This window comes from Malus sylvestris, chromosome 16 (genome assembly GCF_916048215.2).
Source record: "Malus sylvestris chromosome 16, drMalSylv7.2, whole genome shotgun sequence".
NCBI classification, from domain to species: Eukaryota; Viridiplantae; Streptophyta; class Magnoliopsida; order Rosales; family Rosaceae; genus Malus; species Malus sylvestris.
In genome coordinates this window covers 8,454,796-8,472,743 of record NC_062275.1, presented here as the reverse complement: position 1 = coordinate 8,472,743, position 17,948 = coordinate 8,454,796, and the positions used below count along the sequence as shown (strand labels likewise).

General features: G+C 37.8%; 2 protein-coding genes across 2 annotated transcripts; one reads left to right on the top strand and one right to left on the bottom strand.

The window, feature by feature from the left end:
* Nucleotides 1-1,090: 1,090 nt before the first annotated feature.
* On the top strand, nucleotides 1,091-3,747 carry LOC126607011 (photosynthetic NDH subunit of lumenal location 5, chloroplastic). The gene is made up of 7 exons (XM_050274427.1): nucleotides 1,091-1,265; nucleotides 1,363-1,584; nucleotides 1,694-1,844; nucleotides 1,948-2,036; nucleotides 2,792-2,846; nucleotides 3,085-3,170; nucleotides 3,399-3,747. The coding sequence occupies exons 1-7, from the start codon at nucleotides 1,242-1,244 to the stop codon at nucleotides 3,549-3,551; spliced, it is 780 nt and encodes a 259-aa protein (XP_050130384.1). The 5' UTR covers nucleotides 1,091-1,241; the 3' UTR covers nucleotides 3,552-3,747.
* Nucleotides 3,748-7,947: 4,200 nt separating this feature from the next.
* LOC126609369 (ACT domain-containing protein ACR4-like) lies at nucleotides 7,948-10,852 on the bottom strand. Its single transcript, XM_050277298.1, has 7 exons — nucleotides 10,527-10,852; nucleotides 10,305-10,350; nucleotides 10,063-10,177; nucleotides 9,897-9,964; nucleotides 8,829-9,428; nucleotides 8,587-8,691; nucleotides 7,948-8,500 (listed from the first exon to the last, which is right to left on the bottom strand). The coding sequence occupies exons 1-7, from the start codon at nucleotides 10,598-10,600 to the stop codon at nucleotides 8,156-8,158; spliced, it is 1,353 nt and encodes a 450-aa protein (XP_050133255.1). The 5' UTR covers nucleotides 10,601-10,852; the 3' UTR covers nucleotides 7,948-8,155.
* Nucleotides 10,853-17,948: the final 7,096 nt, after the last annotated feature.

Genomic DNA, 17,948 nt, shown 5'->3' with positions numbered 1-17,948 from the left:
ATATTTTTCTGGAGAACCGACTTCGTTCAGATCATGGGCTAGGACGAAAGAAAGAAAACAATTGATCGAGTATCAAATTAGTAATTGCGCAAAATTGAAAATTTTAAAGGGTAAACTGTCGGTTTACCCCCTGAACTTTCACCTCACTTTCGATTTCCCCCCTGAACTTTTCTATTGGAAAATTAAGGACTCAAACTAATTTTTTTAGCCAATTTGCCCCCTACCGTTAGTTTTTCATATATTCCATTCATATTTCCGTTAAGTGAGACCATGTGCATAACATGTGAGGATAGTTAAGTCATTTCAATTTAAAAATGATTAAAAACTGAAAATAAATAATAATAATAATTTTCCCTCTATTTTTTCCCGCTAATTCCTATCCTCAATTTTAATTTTCCCTCTCATTCCTATGCATGAGAAATAACATATGGTGTTATTGTCTTCATAAGTAGCTAAGTTAATCTTTTTTTTGAAGCATGTACTACCATTTTTATTTTCTCTAACAAATTAATAATTTGACAAATGATCATGGTGTTATTGTCTCCAAAGCAGTGCATTAATATAAGAAACATGTCCATAAAAAAGACTAGGGTTTCTTATATTAATGCACTGCTTTGGAGACAATAGCACCATTAGCATTTGTCAAATTATTAATTTGTTAGAGAAAATAAAAATGGTAGACAATAACACCATATGTCATTTCTCATGCATAGGAATGAGAGGGAAAAATAAAATCGAGGATAGGAATTAGCGGGAAAAAATAGAGGGAAAGTTTTGCTTTTTTTATTATTTTCAGTTTTTTAATCATTTTTAAGAGTGAAATAACTTAACTACCCTCACATGTTGTGCACATGGTCTCACTTAACGGAAATATGGATGGAATATATGAAAAACTAACGGTATGGGGCAAATTGGCTAAAAAAATTAGTTTGAGTCCTTAATTTTCCAATGGAAAAGTTCAGGGGGGAAATCGAAAATGAGGTGAAAGTTCAGGGGGTAAACCGACAGTTTACTCAATTTTAAAATATCAAGAGGATGCAATTGGCATTTTAGGAAAAGTTGAGCATTAAATTTGTAATTTTTGAGCCATTGCATTGTTGGTGGTGAGTGCTTCACTCTCGAATTCATCGCTTCTTTGCAACAAAGAAGGAACTTACCATCCATAAAATTACAACAGCCGCATTGAGCCTTATCACCACACTGCACAGGAAAGCTTCAGCAGCAGCAGTAAGGTAGCTTCAATGGCGGCTCCGTTGACGACCCTGGTAAAAACCCATCTTCTCTCTTCTCCTGTTTGATTCCCCAGAAAGCCCAATTTAATTAAGTAAAAAGTTTTACTCTTTTGTGCTTTTTCTTTCGCAGTCAAATGTTGGTTCGCTTCCGGCTTCTCGCAGCGTGTCTCAGATCAGAGTTTTGACCCCTACCTGTTCTTCGGTCACAATCCCATCGTCGTCTCACAAAACGGCGTCGTTGTCCTCCAGCTTATTCTCCAGGTCGTCGCGCTTGTCCTCTCTGACATTCTCTTCGAACCCTAGTTCCCGGAAAAGGACCAGTCTTGCTGGCTCAGTCCGCGCCAGTGCTGAGGTTAGCATCGAAAGCTTGGATTTTTTTTTTTTAAAATTTATTAAAAATTCAAAGTTACCGCTTTCAGTAAGCTTAGAACATAATTTGAGTTTCTTTTTGGTAATTGTAGGAAGCAACTTTGCAATCAAAAGTGACCCATAAGGTGTATTTTGATATTAGCATTGGGAACCCGGTTGGGAAGCTTGCTGGGAGGATTGTGATTGGATTGTATGGCGATGATGTGCCTCAAACCGTGGAGAATTTCCGTGCGCTTTGCACAGGTTTTACTATTTTCCTGGGTTTTGTTTATGGCTTTATGTAGTGTCATTAATATAATTGACATCTTGATTGAATGTGCTTTCGTATGAATTGTGTCTTTGTTAGGTGATAAAGGCTTCGGGTTCAAGGGGTCCGCGTTCCATCGTGTGATCAAGGATTTCATGATTCAAGGAGGGGACTTCGATAAAGGCAATGTGAGCGCTCTTCCCGGTCTTGTAAACTCGTAGTTTCTGGTTTATTTTTATGGATTGCCACATTTGTTGACTATACATTTAACAGTGATATATGCTATAGGTTTTTTAGTTCCATATTGACTTGATATAAGGTTTCGATATTACTTGGAAACCCAGTCTATCAATTATAAGGAAATGATAATGGCTCACTTTAAGCCAAACAAGTTAAAATATATTAAAACAGAGAAACAATTTGGGATTTGCCAGAACTGTTTTGAACTTATGATAGTTTGAATGGGTCTCTTTTCTAATTCGGGATTTGCTTTGCACATAAATGGCTGGTTGACCATTTTGGTTATCCGTTATTAGTTATAGCTACTTCTTCCCATATGTATTGACTCATGTTCTCAAAGGTACATAGGTTAGATAAATGCTGGTAAGCAAAGTTACTTTCTCCCTGCTAGTAAAAAAGGAGCTTGAATTACTGAGAATTGGAAGCAGTTGACTAAACTAGGGAAGTAGCTAGACCGGGGTTGTTTGAAGTACCGATTGGGCCTTTCAATCATATCTAACAGCCTCATATGCATTTCCAAAGACTTGCCTTGCATCTTTGTTGGCTATTTCATATTCTTATTAACTGCTTACTTGTAACATTTGCTCATGCTTTTGTTTTTTTCAATTATTTGAAAGGTTTTCTTTTTTTTTGTTTTTCTTTGAGGTTATAATTTTTTGGTTGGACGTGACAGTGAAATTACAATTTTGGAAACATATTTCAGGGCACTGGAGGTAAAAGTATTTACGGACGTACTTTCAAGGATGAGAACTTCAAGTGTAAGTTATTCTTTTACTTCTCATGCCTCATAGTAGTTTAATCAATATTCATTCATGTATTTCTGGATTTCTACATCAGGGAAAACTCCCGTAATCTATGAACTGCCTTTTATTGACAAGAGATTTTGTCTCTAATGTAATATGAGATTGAATATGGTCGCGACCACTTTTGACATTATAAGTTTATAGATTTTTAAATGTCATTGCAGTCATAATTCCTGAATGCATGATTTTGCAGTATCTCATACCGGACCAGGAGTTGTTAGCATGGCCAATGCAGGGCCCAATACCAATGGGAGCCAGTTCTTCATATGCACAGTCAAGGTAAGAGTCATTCATTCTCCATATCGTACTCGTAGAATCAATTTGGCTAAGAATGCTATGGCATGAAAGTTTGCAGCCTCATCTAATCGTGGTTCAACGCAATTCCCTAGCCTGGAAAATTAAGTAGGTTTATTAGTTTATTCTCAGAAGGTGGTTGTGTGGTTGTAGGCTTAGAAGGGGTGGCATTTTGTAACTTGATATATGCTTATCTGTAATTATTTGTTCCAGACACCGTGGCTGGACAACAGGCATGTCGTTTTTGGGCAAGTGGTGGAAGGCCTGGACGTTGTTAAACTAATCGAGTCTCAAGAGACAGACAGAGGTGATCGTCCTACAAAGAAGGTGGTGATTGCCGACTGCGGAGAGCTGCCGGTGGCCTGATTCGGATTTGTATGAGTTTTAGTTATTTCGAGTTTTCCCTCGGATCATTTCTCCTTTTTGGAAATGTGGGCTTTTGTATTATGTACCCCAGTAAGAGGATTCAGTTTGTTTGGTGGATTAGTCCTGCAGGCTGCAGCACCAAATCTCGCCTTTTTTCCATGAATCTCTATTAATATTAGAGTTTGATTACCGGGAATTATAGCCAATTAGAGCGATAATATTTTGTTGATGAATGCTAAAGGATTGATCTTCCCTTTACTCTAATAATGTTTGGTTGGGCCTTGATGTAGCTGGGTCGGAATTAAACGGGCCTTGAAAATGTTGGGCTGAGGATGGGCTTGGGCCTGGTTTTATCGGCCCTAAACATAAATTAGTAGTCATATCTTTACTTTTGGAAGTCTAAGGTGACCATTGTAATCATGTATAGGGCATGGTTGCGAAGTACACGTACAAATATGCAATAAGTAGTGGGGTTGGGTTCGTACACAACTAGGCCGCCTCCGTTTTAGTAAAAAAATAAATTGGTTTGAATTGGTCTTTGCTAAAAATCGAACCTAAGACATTTGACTTACAAGTGAAAAGAATACTACTGACCGTTGTACTCAACGGTTCAATTGATGATTTGTATATAGAAAGTGGATGTATTTGCTATTGACTTTGGAAAAACAATATAGGACATGACCTCGGATGCAGCTTGCAGAGATAAATTTTAATTACGTGAACCACACACCTCTTACCACCATAAGAAATCATGGGATTCTTCCTATTTTCATCCCAACGTTGCATACATAATTCGAGTTTAGTTTTGTGTATGTAGACATAAGTTGCATTACTCATGGGATAGTTTATTTCAGACGATACTTTGATTTTTAGTTGATATTTTTTTCTTACTCTTGGATATTAAAAATAAGTTTGGATATTTTGATCTTGCGTTAAGCTATAATATCTTAGTGGATAATTTGGAGGGAAAGCATTCCGACGAAAAAGCGAGTAACTATCATTCAAGATATCGTAGATATTAAAATGGGAGGTGGATTGTCTGCCCTCCCATTTCCATACTATTCTCATCCTCCTGTTTGTGTGGTTACGGTTAAACCAAGTCAACATTTTATATTGATTTTTTTATTTATAAAAATAATAAAACAAAAAGTAATAAAAATATAAAATGTTGACGTGACTTAACCGTGAGCACACAAAACAGAAGGAGATAAAAAGAGTATGAAAATGGGAGAGCAGACAATTCACCTCCATTAAAATGTGGCTAAATGCAGGCACGGCTATAAAGCTAATTTGAGAGAGAGGGAGAGAGGGAGAGAGGGAGAGAGGGCTACGTGTGGCATTTGCTTCCAAATTGAAGGACAAAACACGTGGAAGGGCAGAGCAAGGGTGGCCCTCTTTTTTAAAGCAAGAGTAAATTGTAGCTACAGTTCATTAACTTTAACTCAATTTGTGCAATAGTCTTTCAACTAAAAATTCATTATCATTGGTCTATTAACTCATCAAAACGTACGGTTATGGTTCCTCAACTAAAAATTTATTACCATTGGTCCCTCAACTTTAATTCAACTGGAGAAACTGTCTCTTAACTTGAACTCAATTATAGCAATTGTCATTCCAACATAACTTGTTTTGACAAAAATTTTCACGTAGTTGACAAAAGTGACCATAATTACACACGCTGATGAGTTGAGGGACCCTAATTATATAAATGGTTATTCCAAAATAACTTATTTTGACAAAATTTTGACGAAATTGATGAAATGACTATAGCTACACATTTTGATAAGTTGAGAGACCAATAGTAATGGATTTTTAGTTTATGGATCATTACTTCAATTTGATTAAAGTTGATGGACCATTGCTATAATTTACTCTTAAAGCAAACATTCCCATTGCAATGACAATTGATGTATGAATTATGATACTACTCAAATTAGTGGTGAGTGCAGTTAAAATCTTCGCCCCCGAAGGAAATGGACTTAAACAAATATGTCCTCTAACGAAATTCAGCAAAAGGAAAAGGAAAAACTCAAATCAGAGAAGGAAAAAGCACACATTATCAAACCCAACAATGTTTACTGTGCTGCAACCCAAAATTCTACCTGATTCTCCGGTTGTTGGAATATTGGGATGGTTAATCCTCCTTTTCTTACTAAAACCCCCTAGTGTAAAAATATCGATGTACCAAAAAATATATATACATAATTTAAAGATATAATAAAATGTTATAATTTGTATAGGTAGTGCTATCCACACGTCTTTTTTAACTTTTGACATACCTCTTAATTTTTTACCATCAGATTCAATGTATTGAAGAAGATCCATGTCAAAAATAACAAAAACATGTAAGAAGTAAAAATAAGTGAAAATAATATAACCATTGGTAACTTTTTTTTCCTTTTTTTTTCTATTTTGCCCTCACTTTTGATACACACTATGGACAAAAAGGAGGGCAAAATAGTAAGTTTGTATCTTTTGAAAAAATGACAATCATATCCCTATTTTTTCTATTTTACCATCTTTTTTTTAGATAATGACAATCATATACTTATTTTTTCAATTTTACCCTCACTTTTGATTCACAATATTTACATAAAAAGGACAAAACAGTAATCATGTAATATTTAAAAAAAATGTGCACTTATTGAGAAAAATTATTCTCACACACACAAAGTGTATGCTCTCTGCTAGTGTGTAAGAAGATAATATAGGTGGCGAGAATAGACCATGAAATGGAAGAGGATCCACTCCTGAGCTCAAGATGAGGATCCTCCTGACCACAAAATCAAGGCCGTTCAAATTTAATCTAACGACTCCAAACAGGTGAACTCTTTAAAAATTATAATAATTACAACCATTAAATTAAATTTAAACAACCCTAATTTCATGATCAGAAAGATCGTTATCCTGAGTTCAGGAGAGCATCCTCTTCCCATGAAATGTGCATAGCAGCACTATATGAATAAAAGGTCTCTCTGCCCATACTATTCACAACTTGGCGCACGCCCGTCGAGGCGGATTCGATACGATCCCGATCACGTGACTCCGTTTCAATTAAAATTTTTTTTCTTGGAGGGCCCATTCCCTGCGTGCATGGCCCCTCGCCAGTGGTCCACGGCATCAAAATACAGCAACCGGGTCCCACATGTACTGGCGGCTCTCTGCCCGGCCACGACCGCGCCACGTCGCGGGAACAGTCCGAAACCATCACCAGCATAAACAGCTATAAAAAAAAGATGCCAAAAAACGACACTAAAATTGGAAAGCGACGGATCATGTGGGCGTGGAGATTCGTGACGCGCCCCCGATGAGATTCTGTCGGTTTTGGACTTTTCATTCATTCGGTTGAACTCATGTCGTTTTAATTCCCATGACAGAATCATTATGCTCATCATAATCGTCATCCACCCAATCATTCAGTCTTGATTGCGTCTTAATTACTTCATCATGACGTTGATTTCCCTTATCATTTGCCTCCCCTCCTTCCATAAATATTCACAATTTCCTTTTCAATGGGTTTATTCCCCCATTTTTTTCTTTTTTTGTTTTTCAATCCCATTTTTCGTCTTCAATGTTATTATGAAGCATATTATAATTGGAGAATGTTATAACAAGGGTTCAAGCAAGCGGAATCACACTGCATCAACGGCCCGAATATGACCGTTCATTCACGTACAATCTTGAATATTTGTTAAAGTACAAACAAAAGAAACTTCAATCAGATTGTTCGAATAGAATAATTTTCACAACTAATAACTGCACGTGATCGAGTGAGACCATAATATAAGAAATCCCATGCTTTATGAGAGATACCTTACAAATAACTTATCGAAAATTCCAACCTCAAAAGAATTTCGTGCGACGGTAATTATTAAATAGTGATTGATGTTTATTCCCACATTATTGTAGCCGTTGAGGCCAGATATTGGTTGATTCTTGAAAGGGAAAATGTTCCCACAGTGACCTAACGGTCCTACTCAAAGCAGTATGTGGCCCACCCACAAAATGCCCTGAGTGAAAACAACTTTCGGAGGCACACCTACCACTGCTGCAATTAACTAAAAGCCCCTGTTCCTGTTGCTGTTCGTTCAAGGTGAATTACCAACCATGCCCAAATGCGCAGTGTCACAAAAGCACTTATTTAATCAAAATAACAACAGCCGGCCAATCTTGGCAATTAACTAAAAGCCCCTGTTCCTGTTGCTGTTCGTTCAAGGTCAATTACCTACCATGCCCAAATGCGCAGTGTCACAAAAGCACTTATTTAATCAAAATAACAACAGCGGGTCAATCTTGGCGGCTCACAAAAGCACTTATTCAGTTATAGAGCCAATAAAACATACCAGGTTTGAGATTCTGCTGTAGTAGAATAGGTCATATATGTATTTACCATAGATTTAGAGAGCAAAGGATTAATAGCAGGGGAAATGTATGTACACGAAACTGTACAAGTCGGAATTCTGATTTACAAGCTCCAGGCCGGACCCGAATGGATTGACCTGAAGCTTTGCATTGCACTTTCAGAGAGCACGATTTACAATTAACCGAAAAGCATCCTAATATACACAGAAGACGACAGGACCTAAGTTTACCTAATGAGACACTCAAGAACACGACTTTATCAAACCCAGGTTGTAAAGGAACTTCTCCGACCTAATGCGAAGGAGATTCCCCAAAGAGAATCTCCCATTCTCCTGTGGTGGAGATTTTGAAAAGAAGTCGTCTTGCACACGCAGGAATGTCAAGCCAATCTCTTGCCGAACTGCTTCTATTGTCTCGCTCTTGACTTGATTTCCAGATGCATCAATCACGTAGAACACATTCACGGCTTGGGAGCCCCTGGTTGTAACCTCAGCTCGGGTGACTGAAAGACCATTTTCTCTAAATATGCGAGTCACATCAGAAAGAAGGCCGGCTCTGTCATCACCACAAAGCTCTAGTCTTATACCCTGCATTAGAAATGTTGCATTAACTTCAAATTACTATGTGAAATTGGGAAGAGTATGTTCAAATATAAATTCCAGTGTGTTCGTACCTCAGAAGTCCGTCTTCGAATAGCAGCTTCCAAACAATGAATAACCCTCTGCCTTTCTCCTTCAGAACTAATAGGGCAGCCGTCGGTATGCCTTATATAATATTCCTATCACACAAATTTACAATGTTAGAACAAATTATATATTTGCGTTGATTGCAATACGCTTTTTTTTTAAGATTTAAATAACATAACTAATCCAACCAGGAAAACAAATAACACAACTTGAGGGAAATAAGGAAAACCTGATAAGCCTCTGGTCCTTCAGCAATCACAGTTGCATGATATACCACATACTCCATATCTGTTAAAGTGCACACTGTGTCAAAGAGCAACTTAGGACGGTCTGGACACCTCAAGTTCACAACAGTATATCCTTTATCAACACAATTTTCAACAGTGACAAGTGGTTTGCTTCGATCACTGGCTGATCCACAATCAGCATCATCCATGTCGTAATCACGATCAGCATACATCATCTGGTGAAGCCTCCTCTCCTTATGTGTGGAACCAACAGAAACAGCGGTGTTGGCACTGCGCTTATCTCTGCTCCCCTTAAGCACATAAAGGAGAAGCTGTTTGATCTTGGTAAGATGTTCGGGATCATCAATGGGTCTCCCAGTTGCCTCGTCAGTGATGTACACAACTGATGCCATTCTTGAATTGTGAGTCCAGACTTCTCCGGCAACCACATTGCATTTAAGGTCCGAAAGAACAGCAAAAACTTCAGAAAGCAAGCCTGGCCTGTCCCTTCCAGTCAATTCAATAGTAGTGTGTTCTGTGGCAGCTTGGACACCCACAGACCTTCTCAAGGAAGGGAAGCTTCGTCCTCTTGGTCCCAGTGACTGCAAAATTTGAATTCGATAATCCAAATGACTTAGAACTACATGGTTCCACTCCACAGATAATTTTGCTAACTATTTCGAGTACAAACCAAAAAAATAAAAGCACCGTTTCTTCTTTGTCATCCGCCAACAATGTGAACCATGCTTTAAAATGCAAACATTTGCAAATCGATACTAATACTTAAACCTAGTTGATACATGAGCAGATCAAGAGGCACATAAAACCATACAAAAGCTGAAAAAGGCAAGCTTCCTAAATCCAGCAAGACTCGGGCAAATACTACCACAATACAGCTTGAAGACACATCGATTAATCAAGTTTACTTTTAAGTTCCACCTATTAAATGTCAGTCTAAACTCCATTCTCAAATTCGCCATTACACCGGAACTCTCAGCGAAATGTCTCTTTTGTGTAATTAAATTCCATAGTAAACTATAAGAAAAGAGCAATTAATTTCTGGGATCTACCTGTTGAATGCATTCAGCGATTCCATCGTCAGAAAGCTTATTCCCCTGTTGATCAGTGACATGAAAAACTGCAAAAATTCCATTAAAAACGAGAAATTCAGTCATAAATATTAAAAATTTGAGATAACACAGCATGTGAAAATAAAAAATAAAAAGAGAAGCTCACCATCCATGAACCATTCCCCATCAGAAGAAATATAAGCTCTTCTTATAATGAGGTTCAAATCATTCAGAACCTGAACCAATTCCAGCAAACTCCCACGCTTATTTGCACTGTCCACCTACAAATTTTTCAAATGAAACAAAAAGACAAAAACAATTGTTTAAAATTATATGAAAAAATTTAAAAAAGAAATTGACCCTTTTGGATTTCTTGCAGAATACAATTCAAGAAATTCAGCCAGATACCTTAATCAGAGTGGCTTTCCTGCTTGATGCATTATCAACTGTAACCCTACAAATCCCATATCAACATGAAAACATATCAGAGAAACAGTAAAAAATGGAGAATTTCAGCTCAAGAAACATTGATATTTCAAGAAAACAAGCGAAACCCAATTTTTTATATAAAAAAACCAACAACAATTCGACCCCGGAAAATCCCAGAAACGAAAAGGAGAGCGAATTCACCTCGGGGGGTTAATTCTCATGGCGAGCTTCTCGAACTCGTCGTCGGCGGCGAGAGAAGGGGACCAACAATCCATTGGGGAGAAGAAAATGAGAGACGTAACTCAGTGACTGGGTTTCCAGAGCGGTAAAAAACTGACGAGAAAAAGGAGAAAAGGTTGGAGCTTTTCGTTCTTTCTTCTCAGTCTCGCAGTCTCTGGGGGTTTCTGGGTAGCTTCGTAGGGTGTGTGTGGCTCTGTGTTAAGAGTTATTTGGGCGGCGATGGCTCTTTGAGTTTACAAAATATTACAATATTTAAATATGATTAGCTAAACAAGCATGGAAACAAAATAAATTAATAAAATAAAAAATTAGAGGCGCATGCGAGTATTAAGTCACTGCCAAGTGGGGCCCATCTCACCCTCTTAAAACTTGGTCTTCCCTCGTCTGTGTGATCTTCTCTCTCGTTCAAGAAAACAAGGCGGCTTATTTTTCTCTCTTTCTTGTATTTTTATCTTTTACCATTTCTTGGCATGAATGTATTCTATGATTCTCTACTATATAGAAAGAGATGTTCAAACTCGAATTCTCAAGAGAAAGAAGATTGAAATTCGAAATCGAGTGTAAAGTGGCGAGAATATTGGCCCAATATTAACACATCAAATTTGATCTAATTGATCTTTTTAGCTAGAGAGTTAACGTTCATATTTTGATATCAAACTCGTCGTATAAATAAGACCGTAATTACTTATTTTAAACTGATTAGGGCTAGGCTCTTTTGGTTTTGATGTATGGATGATTATTGATTAATGTAGTACCTTATCCTTAGTTTTGTCTATGCACGTTGGTGTTGCAATCTTATATAACAAATGCCGGATTTAATGGCACACAGGGCTTTTCTGATCTCTCTCTCTCTCTCTGATAATATGGAAATCTAGTAGGATTACGCTGTGCTTTACGCAACTTTAAGGGATCCCTCCGAATTGGGGAAGCTTCTCATCAATCATAATTATTCGAAATCTTGGAGGATTTTGTTGTGCTTTTTTGCCACCCTATTTGGATTTTTCATTTTTTATTTTACATTTTTCCAATCTAGAAGGATTTTGTTGGGCTTTATTGGTTTAAGAAATCTCAATTACAAAAATAAAAATAAATACTATTAAACTATATTACTGAGTTACTGTAAAAAAAGAAAATTAATTGAAGCGCTTTCTATTTATAGTAGGGCTGTCCTAAGCTGGAGGGATCCCCTTTTGTCCCTCTATTTTGCCACTAAGCATCTGCCCTTTTCGGATTTGATTTGATTGCCTACTTTCGAACCCGATCTCACTACCCAATTTGACATTTAGTATGAGAAAGAACATAGGTTCACAGCGTTTTCCAAAAAAAAAAAAACATAGGTTCAAAGTATTTCTCACATGTTAGATGAGATATCTTAGATTCGAATCTTGTGGATAACGAGTTTGTTATCAATTTATTAACCTCTCACATCATTGTATTTAAAAAAAACATTTGTCGGTAGGTTCAGTGACATGTACAGGTACTATAAAGTTAAAATGTCTCGTATGTTAAACACTTCCTGATATAAATAAAAACTATATTGCATGATGACTTCTTAATTTCCTATATGTTGTAAATTTTGAGAGTAATAAATTTTTCTTGAAGTACCTTTATGAATTTCAAAAATATCCTAAAATGCTTTTTTAATTTATTTTCTTTCTTAATTCTAAAATGGACAAATCATCGATAATGCTGACATTGAATGACACCAACATCGGTGCAGGAGTCAAGTCAGCGAGCACCTAGGTGTGAACAAATGTGCAAGCGACAGTCAAGGTGGCATGAAAATCAACGTCAGCTGTCGGTATCATAAATTATTATTTAGTCATTAATTTTTTGTGTTTAAAGTGATAAATAGGCGAGTTATGCCGTATCTTTTTCGTATAATGGGGGTCGAAGCTTAAGAAAGAGAATAGTACACCAAAGTAGCACGGGATTTAACAACCTTAAATAATGACTTTCCCTTGACAATACTTATGAAATGACCGACAATGCCTGCTTCTAACTTATAGGCATCCTCCCCCACCCCACAACATTGGCACAAGAAATATACCAACTGTGGGATGGAAATAATTGCCAAACTTGTTCATATTCCGTGCAGTATGCACCGTTGGATCAGATTCTATCTGGAGACCTTGACGGCTAGGAACTTCGGCTGCCTAGGAGGTTAAAATGGATAATCTGAACCAACCCACCATATCTATTATCTATGATTCTATCTATTTGCAGTGCAAGTGCAAGATATTATTTGTGCAACTAAAGACTGTAAAGTCAAACAAATCACTGAAACATGCCGCTTTTCATAACTACTGTTCTGCAGGATCTGCACATGATACACACATGGAACAAGCACAACATGAGGAAAACAAACACTTAAATTAACCAAGTGGGCCTAAACTCTCATTACTTGTGCAATTTTCAAACCCTACTTGTGACATTTCTTGTCGTTCTTAATCATGATCGTTTTCATTGATATATTTTTCCTTGGTTGCATTGGCTTTGTTTTCCTGCTTGTATTTCTTCATTCTTCATTTTTATTGATAGACGTTCTAGGTAGAGAAGGTCGGTCAAAAGTATTCAATTGAAAAGGGTAATAGTCGTTTTCCTTACAATACAGATTAATACCTCGCACACGAATACATAATGATTGTCGAAAAGCTTATCTCACTTAATCTTCTTAACTTATAAAAACAAAAACAAAAATAGAGCTTGAAATCTATAATAATATGAGGTTACATACATATTCCTTATGTGTTAATTTGTTGGTTAGCACTATTAGTTGAAAGGAACCAGAAATTCATGGGAGGGGACAGCATGTCCATACCAGGATGTTGTAAATGGGTTAAAAGAGAGCCACCTGCCGTGGCAGTATCGGCATGTGATTGGTCCATTTTTCCAACACATGAGAGAGCAAGCAAGACTCAAAGAAGCATGGGATGTGATGGCATGTCCTATGCCAAATTAAAATAAACAAATGGATTAGCTTAGCTAGGAATCCTATCATGGTACACGTTGCACTCATCAACAGTAACAATGCATTAGATAATGGATAATGATATTCACACATTTATTTTTATTTCTAATACATTTTTCTCAATTTTCGATCATCAGACTCAATGAATTGAAAAAAATCGATGACAAAAAATTAATAAGAATGTGTGAGAGGTAAAAATCAGTATGTGGATAACACTTTCTTAGATAGTTACCCCCAATACAACAATCACACAAACTTTTTTTTTTGAATAAATAATATTATCTACACCAAAAGGAAGAGGGATGAACTAAATCTCATAATGAGCTAGCAATAATGTAAAACATGATGTAATTAATGACGTTTATCATCATCTCATGAATTGAGTGCAACTTTCTTTCTTTTTTATGTTTTAAGAGTATACAGCATAAAGTGACGATTGGTTTTCCAATTAGGTTTTCTTGGAGTAAAATTCTTATGTCTATTTACACAACATGTTTACTTACTTGACCTAATAGAATTCGTGATTGATACGTAATTGTTCGTGTATGAGATAAGCAACTTTCTTGGTGATTCCATATTTGGTTGTTTTGATAACTTGCCTAATTTTAACACGAGACTGATCAACGACTTTTCATTCATTATGTGTTAGTAAACTTACGATGTATAAAAAATATTGAGAATGATACGCGTAATTTATATATTCTATTCATGGCAACAAACGTGTCCGAAGATGGAAATCAAAGATTTTAATTATGTGTTTGGAAACGCTAGGAAATGACTGATGAGATATTTTCAAGTGGATTTAGCGAAAGGGTGATGATATTATTCAAGTGAAGTTAAACATGCATCACCACTCACCAGAGCTCATCCAATTCCATTGCCCCAGGGTTGTGCAAATCCACTCAGCACAGTGAAACTCTAATTCCTTTCGGCCTCTATCTCATATCTCAGTGGTCCACTTGCATTGCATGCATCTTCAAAAGTCCGAGACTCCGGAAGGGTGCTTAGCAGCAACAAAACAAATTAGCATATAAGCAAATTATGCCATTGGCTGATTAGCCAACTTATGCTTAATTAAATAATATAATCACACACTTTTTCTTTAGTATAATACATAAAATTACGGTTGTTATTATAATACATCGTGACTTTAAATATACTCGAATAACAGTGGGGTGGATAAAGGTGACTAAGTATATTATCTGTTTTTTTTAAACACTACACGAATTGAGCATAACGAAATTTGTAAATTTTTCCAAATTTATGATTTGATCATGTAAACTTTTTTAGCCAAAGAAAACTTAGAAATGGGTGAATGTGAGTAGGGGCGGATCTACATTGGGACCAAAGTGGTCCCAGGACCATCGGAGTTCGAAAAATATACATGTGAAGGTCTTTTGAGGACTCTCCGAATGTTTGTTATGGTCCTTTTTTGTGCCCACCAAGTGTGTGATATAATGCTTGATATGCGTATCTCAACAGGTTTTGTCGATAACCCTCGACAAATTCTCTCGATACCCTTCATCGAATTGCTTCGCATATGTCGATATCTGTTGACACGTGCGCAACATGGTTTGGCTGACGACAGCAAGCCCATCAAGTGTTCGACGAAATGTCTCAGTGAATAAACAATTTTTTTTTTTGCGCTATTCGCGCTTTGTTTTCATCTAAAAAACTTGAATCTTTACCACCAGAACCCTAGGGTTCGAATCTTGGATCTGCCGCTGGATGTAATTAGGATGACTGATAAGCAGATATTTATTTCCGGTTATGAACTGAATGGTATTATGTTTACAGACCGTACAGTTTTACAAGGATGCTCTATTGGGTTAGTGTCTTTTTTAGAGCGCTGGATGCAGCTGGAACCGATCCAGTATTTGATTTCGATGTTGGGGGTGGTCCTAGAAGTCACTTGGAGAGGGCCACCTATCATTTGTCTATGGTTACTAATCAATTAAGCTTACTGGCACTATTGCAACGTATTGTCAGTATTTGTGAAGCTTTTACACGTCAATGTGTACTGTAAAACTTTAGCAGAAGTGTCCGACCACGTTGTCCGTTGAATACTATTTCACAATATCGTAAAACTCTGAATTTTAGTTTTATCCGTCATTACTCGGTGGGAAAACTGCCATAACTAAGCAACTCTGCTAAAATATCTCCATGTGAGCATGAGAAACAAAGTTATACTATGCTGTCAAGGAGTTTCTTTGTTGTTGCTGCAACGTTATGCTCAATGTTTGAAATAGGTTTGTGTCGGAAAAAAACATATGGGGAGAGGAAATGGGTTTGTGTTGGGCTGAAGGGAGAAAACGGGTCTCTAACTTGGGTTGACGGCCTGCTACTGCCTGCTTCTTTGTTATGACAACGGGTCATTTGTTCTAATTTTAAACGAGGCTTCTCTTCTCTACTGCACATGCCAAACTGCACATGCTATTTACACACTTTTTCATGGCCGCTATCAATATCAAAGGTGTTATAAATAAGCAAAAGTGAAGGAGAGATAACTTTTGCTAGAGATCGAAATAGAACGGGTGTAATGTATCATATTGTTTATTTTCGTAATTATATCACTCAAAGAATGCAGGTAAATAGAGGATAGGGAGATTGGTATTCACTTTCTGCCTTTTTGATCTTCTTGTGTTATCACGAGGTTACAAACATACCTCTACATATAGAGGCCTTGATCCGACAACACTTTCTTGCATGCATGAAGAAAAAATTTCACCTCCCTAATACTTTTTTCACCTTAAACTTTTAATTGTTGACATCAAAGTCTATTTTAGTTTGCTTTCTCGTATATTTATGTATGATATTCGCACTATATTTCATAACAAACGGCTGTTTTAAAGGTTAGGTTATGTTACAACTAGGGCTGGGCACGGCCGGGCCGGGCCCAATTTTGGAGGAACCGGACCTTACCCGTTTTAAATAGTAACGGGGCTGGACGGGCCGGGTAAAGAGATTTTGAGTTTTGGAACCGGACCTAACCCGGCCCGTTTCAAACGGGCCGATTCGGGGCGGGTCCACGGGTCCAACTTTTTTTTTTTTTTTAATACATTATTTTATAAAATGGAGCTGCAGCCTGCCGCTGCACTGCAGTGCACAACAGCACATATTACACTTACACTCACAGAAATATTGAAGCACAGATTGTTGAAGCACAAATGCACATCAGCACATATTAATATGATCTCATTTTAACAATGGTTCACAAACTGATACCAGCTAATGCTTAATCCCAGATTTCGACCCCTTCCACCCAAATCATTTGAACAAAAGATTTGAAATTGGAACATAACAGAGGTCAAGATTTCAAAACCCAACAAAATCTCTAAATCTAGAAAACCTTAATTTAATTTTAAATCCTAAATCCCTAAAACATATTACCTTAACTGAAGAGGACTGTTAACAGAGCTCGACTGCGCTGCAAATATGAGTCTGAGTCAGGTGGAGGAGATGATTGATTCGCCGTTTTGAGTTGTTTGACTTCGTCGTTCGTCCATTCGAGTTCGACAGAGAGAGACTGATTTCGAGAGAGTGAGTGAGAGAGATACACAGCAGCAGCGGTTTAAGATTACATTAGAAAACAAGGAGCTCCAGATCATCGACCATGATTGCATTCCCCATCCCAATTCCTTGCATGCATTCAAAAATTAAAGCCACATAAAACAAAGAAATTCGCTATAAATTGAATGAAAAAAAAACGAAGAGACGATTTCAGCTTCCCTGGATCGAGGTCTGATATGGCGGCGACGGACGGAGCTGATGATGGCAGCGGCGGACGGAGCTGATGATGGCAGCGGCGGACGGAGCTGATGATGGCGGCGGCGGACGGAGCTGGGACAGTGAGAGCGAGTCGGGATGAGAGATCGAGTTGGGAAAAAGGAAAAGTGAGTGACTCTGAGTATATGAGAACTGAGAAGACTGAAATGAGGATAAAACCAATTATTCTTGCTAGAAACGGGCCGGGCCGGGGGCCCGTTCCCTCTTATTTCTAGAACCACCCCGCCCCGCTAATTTCTTGTACCCGCCCCGCCCCGCCCCGTTTTGTGTTTTGAAATTTAGGACCCGCCCCTTACCCGCCCCAAATCGCGGGTACCCGCCCCGACCCGCGGGTCCAGGACCCGTTTGCCCACCCCTAGTTACAACCGGATTTTTTTGAGGTTATGTTACAACCGGATTTTTTGACCCGGCAGAAAACCCGAGAGTTTCAAGTTTCTCCTCTCTCCCTGTGGCCTGGTGTCACTCTCTCCCTCCCCCCCACCAACGGATGCAATGGCCACCGGCATCCCCTGTATAGTTTCTCCCTCTATTCACATTTTATTATCCTTTTATCTATGCCACCGGACTAATGGTGATCGGTGGCTCCTCCCACCTCCATGTCGGCGGAATCACAGATGGCGATTTTT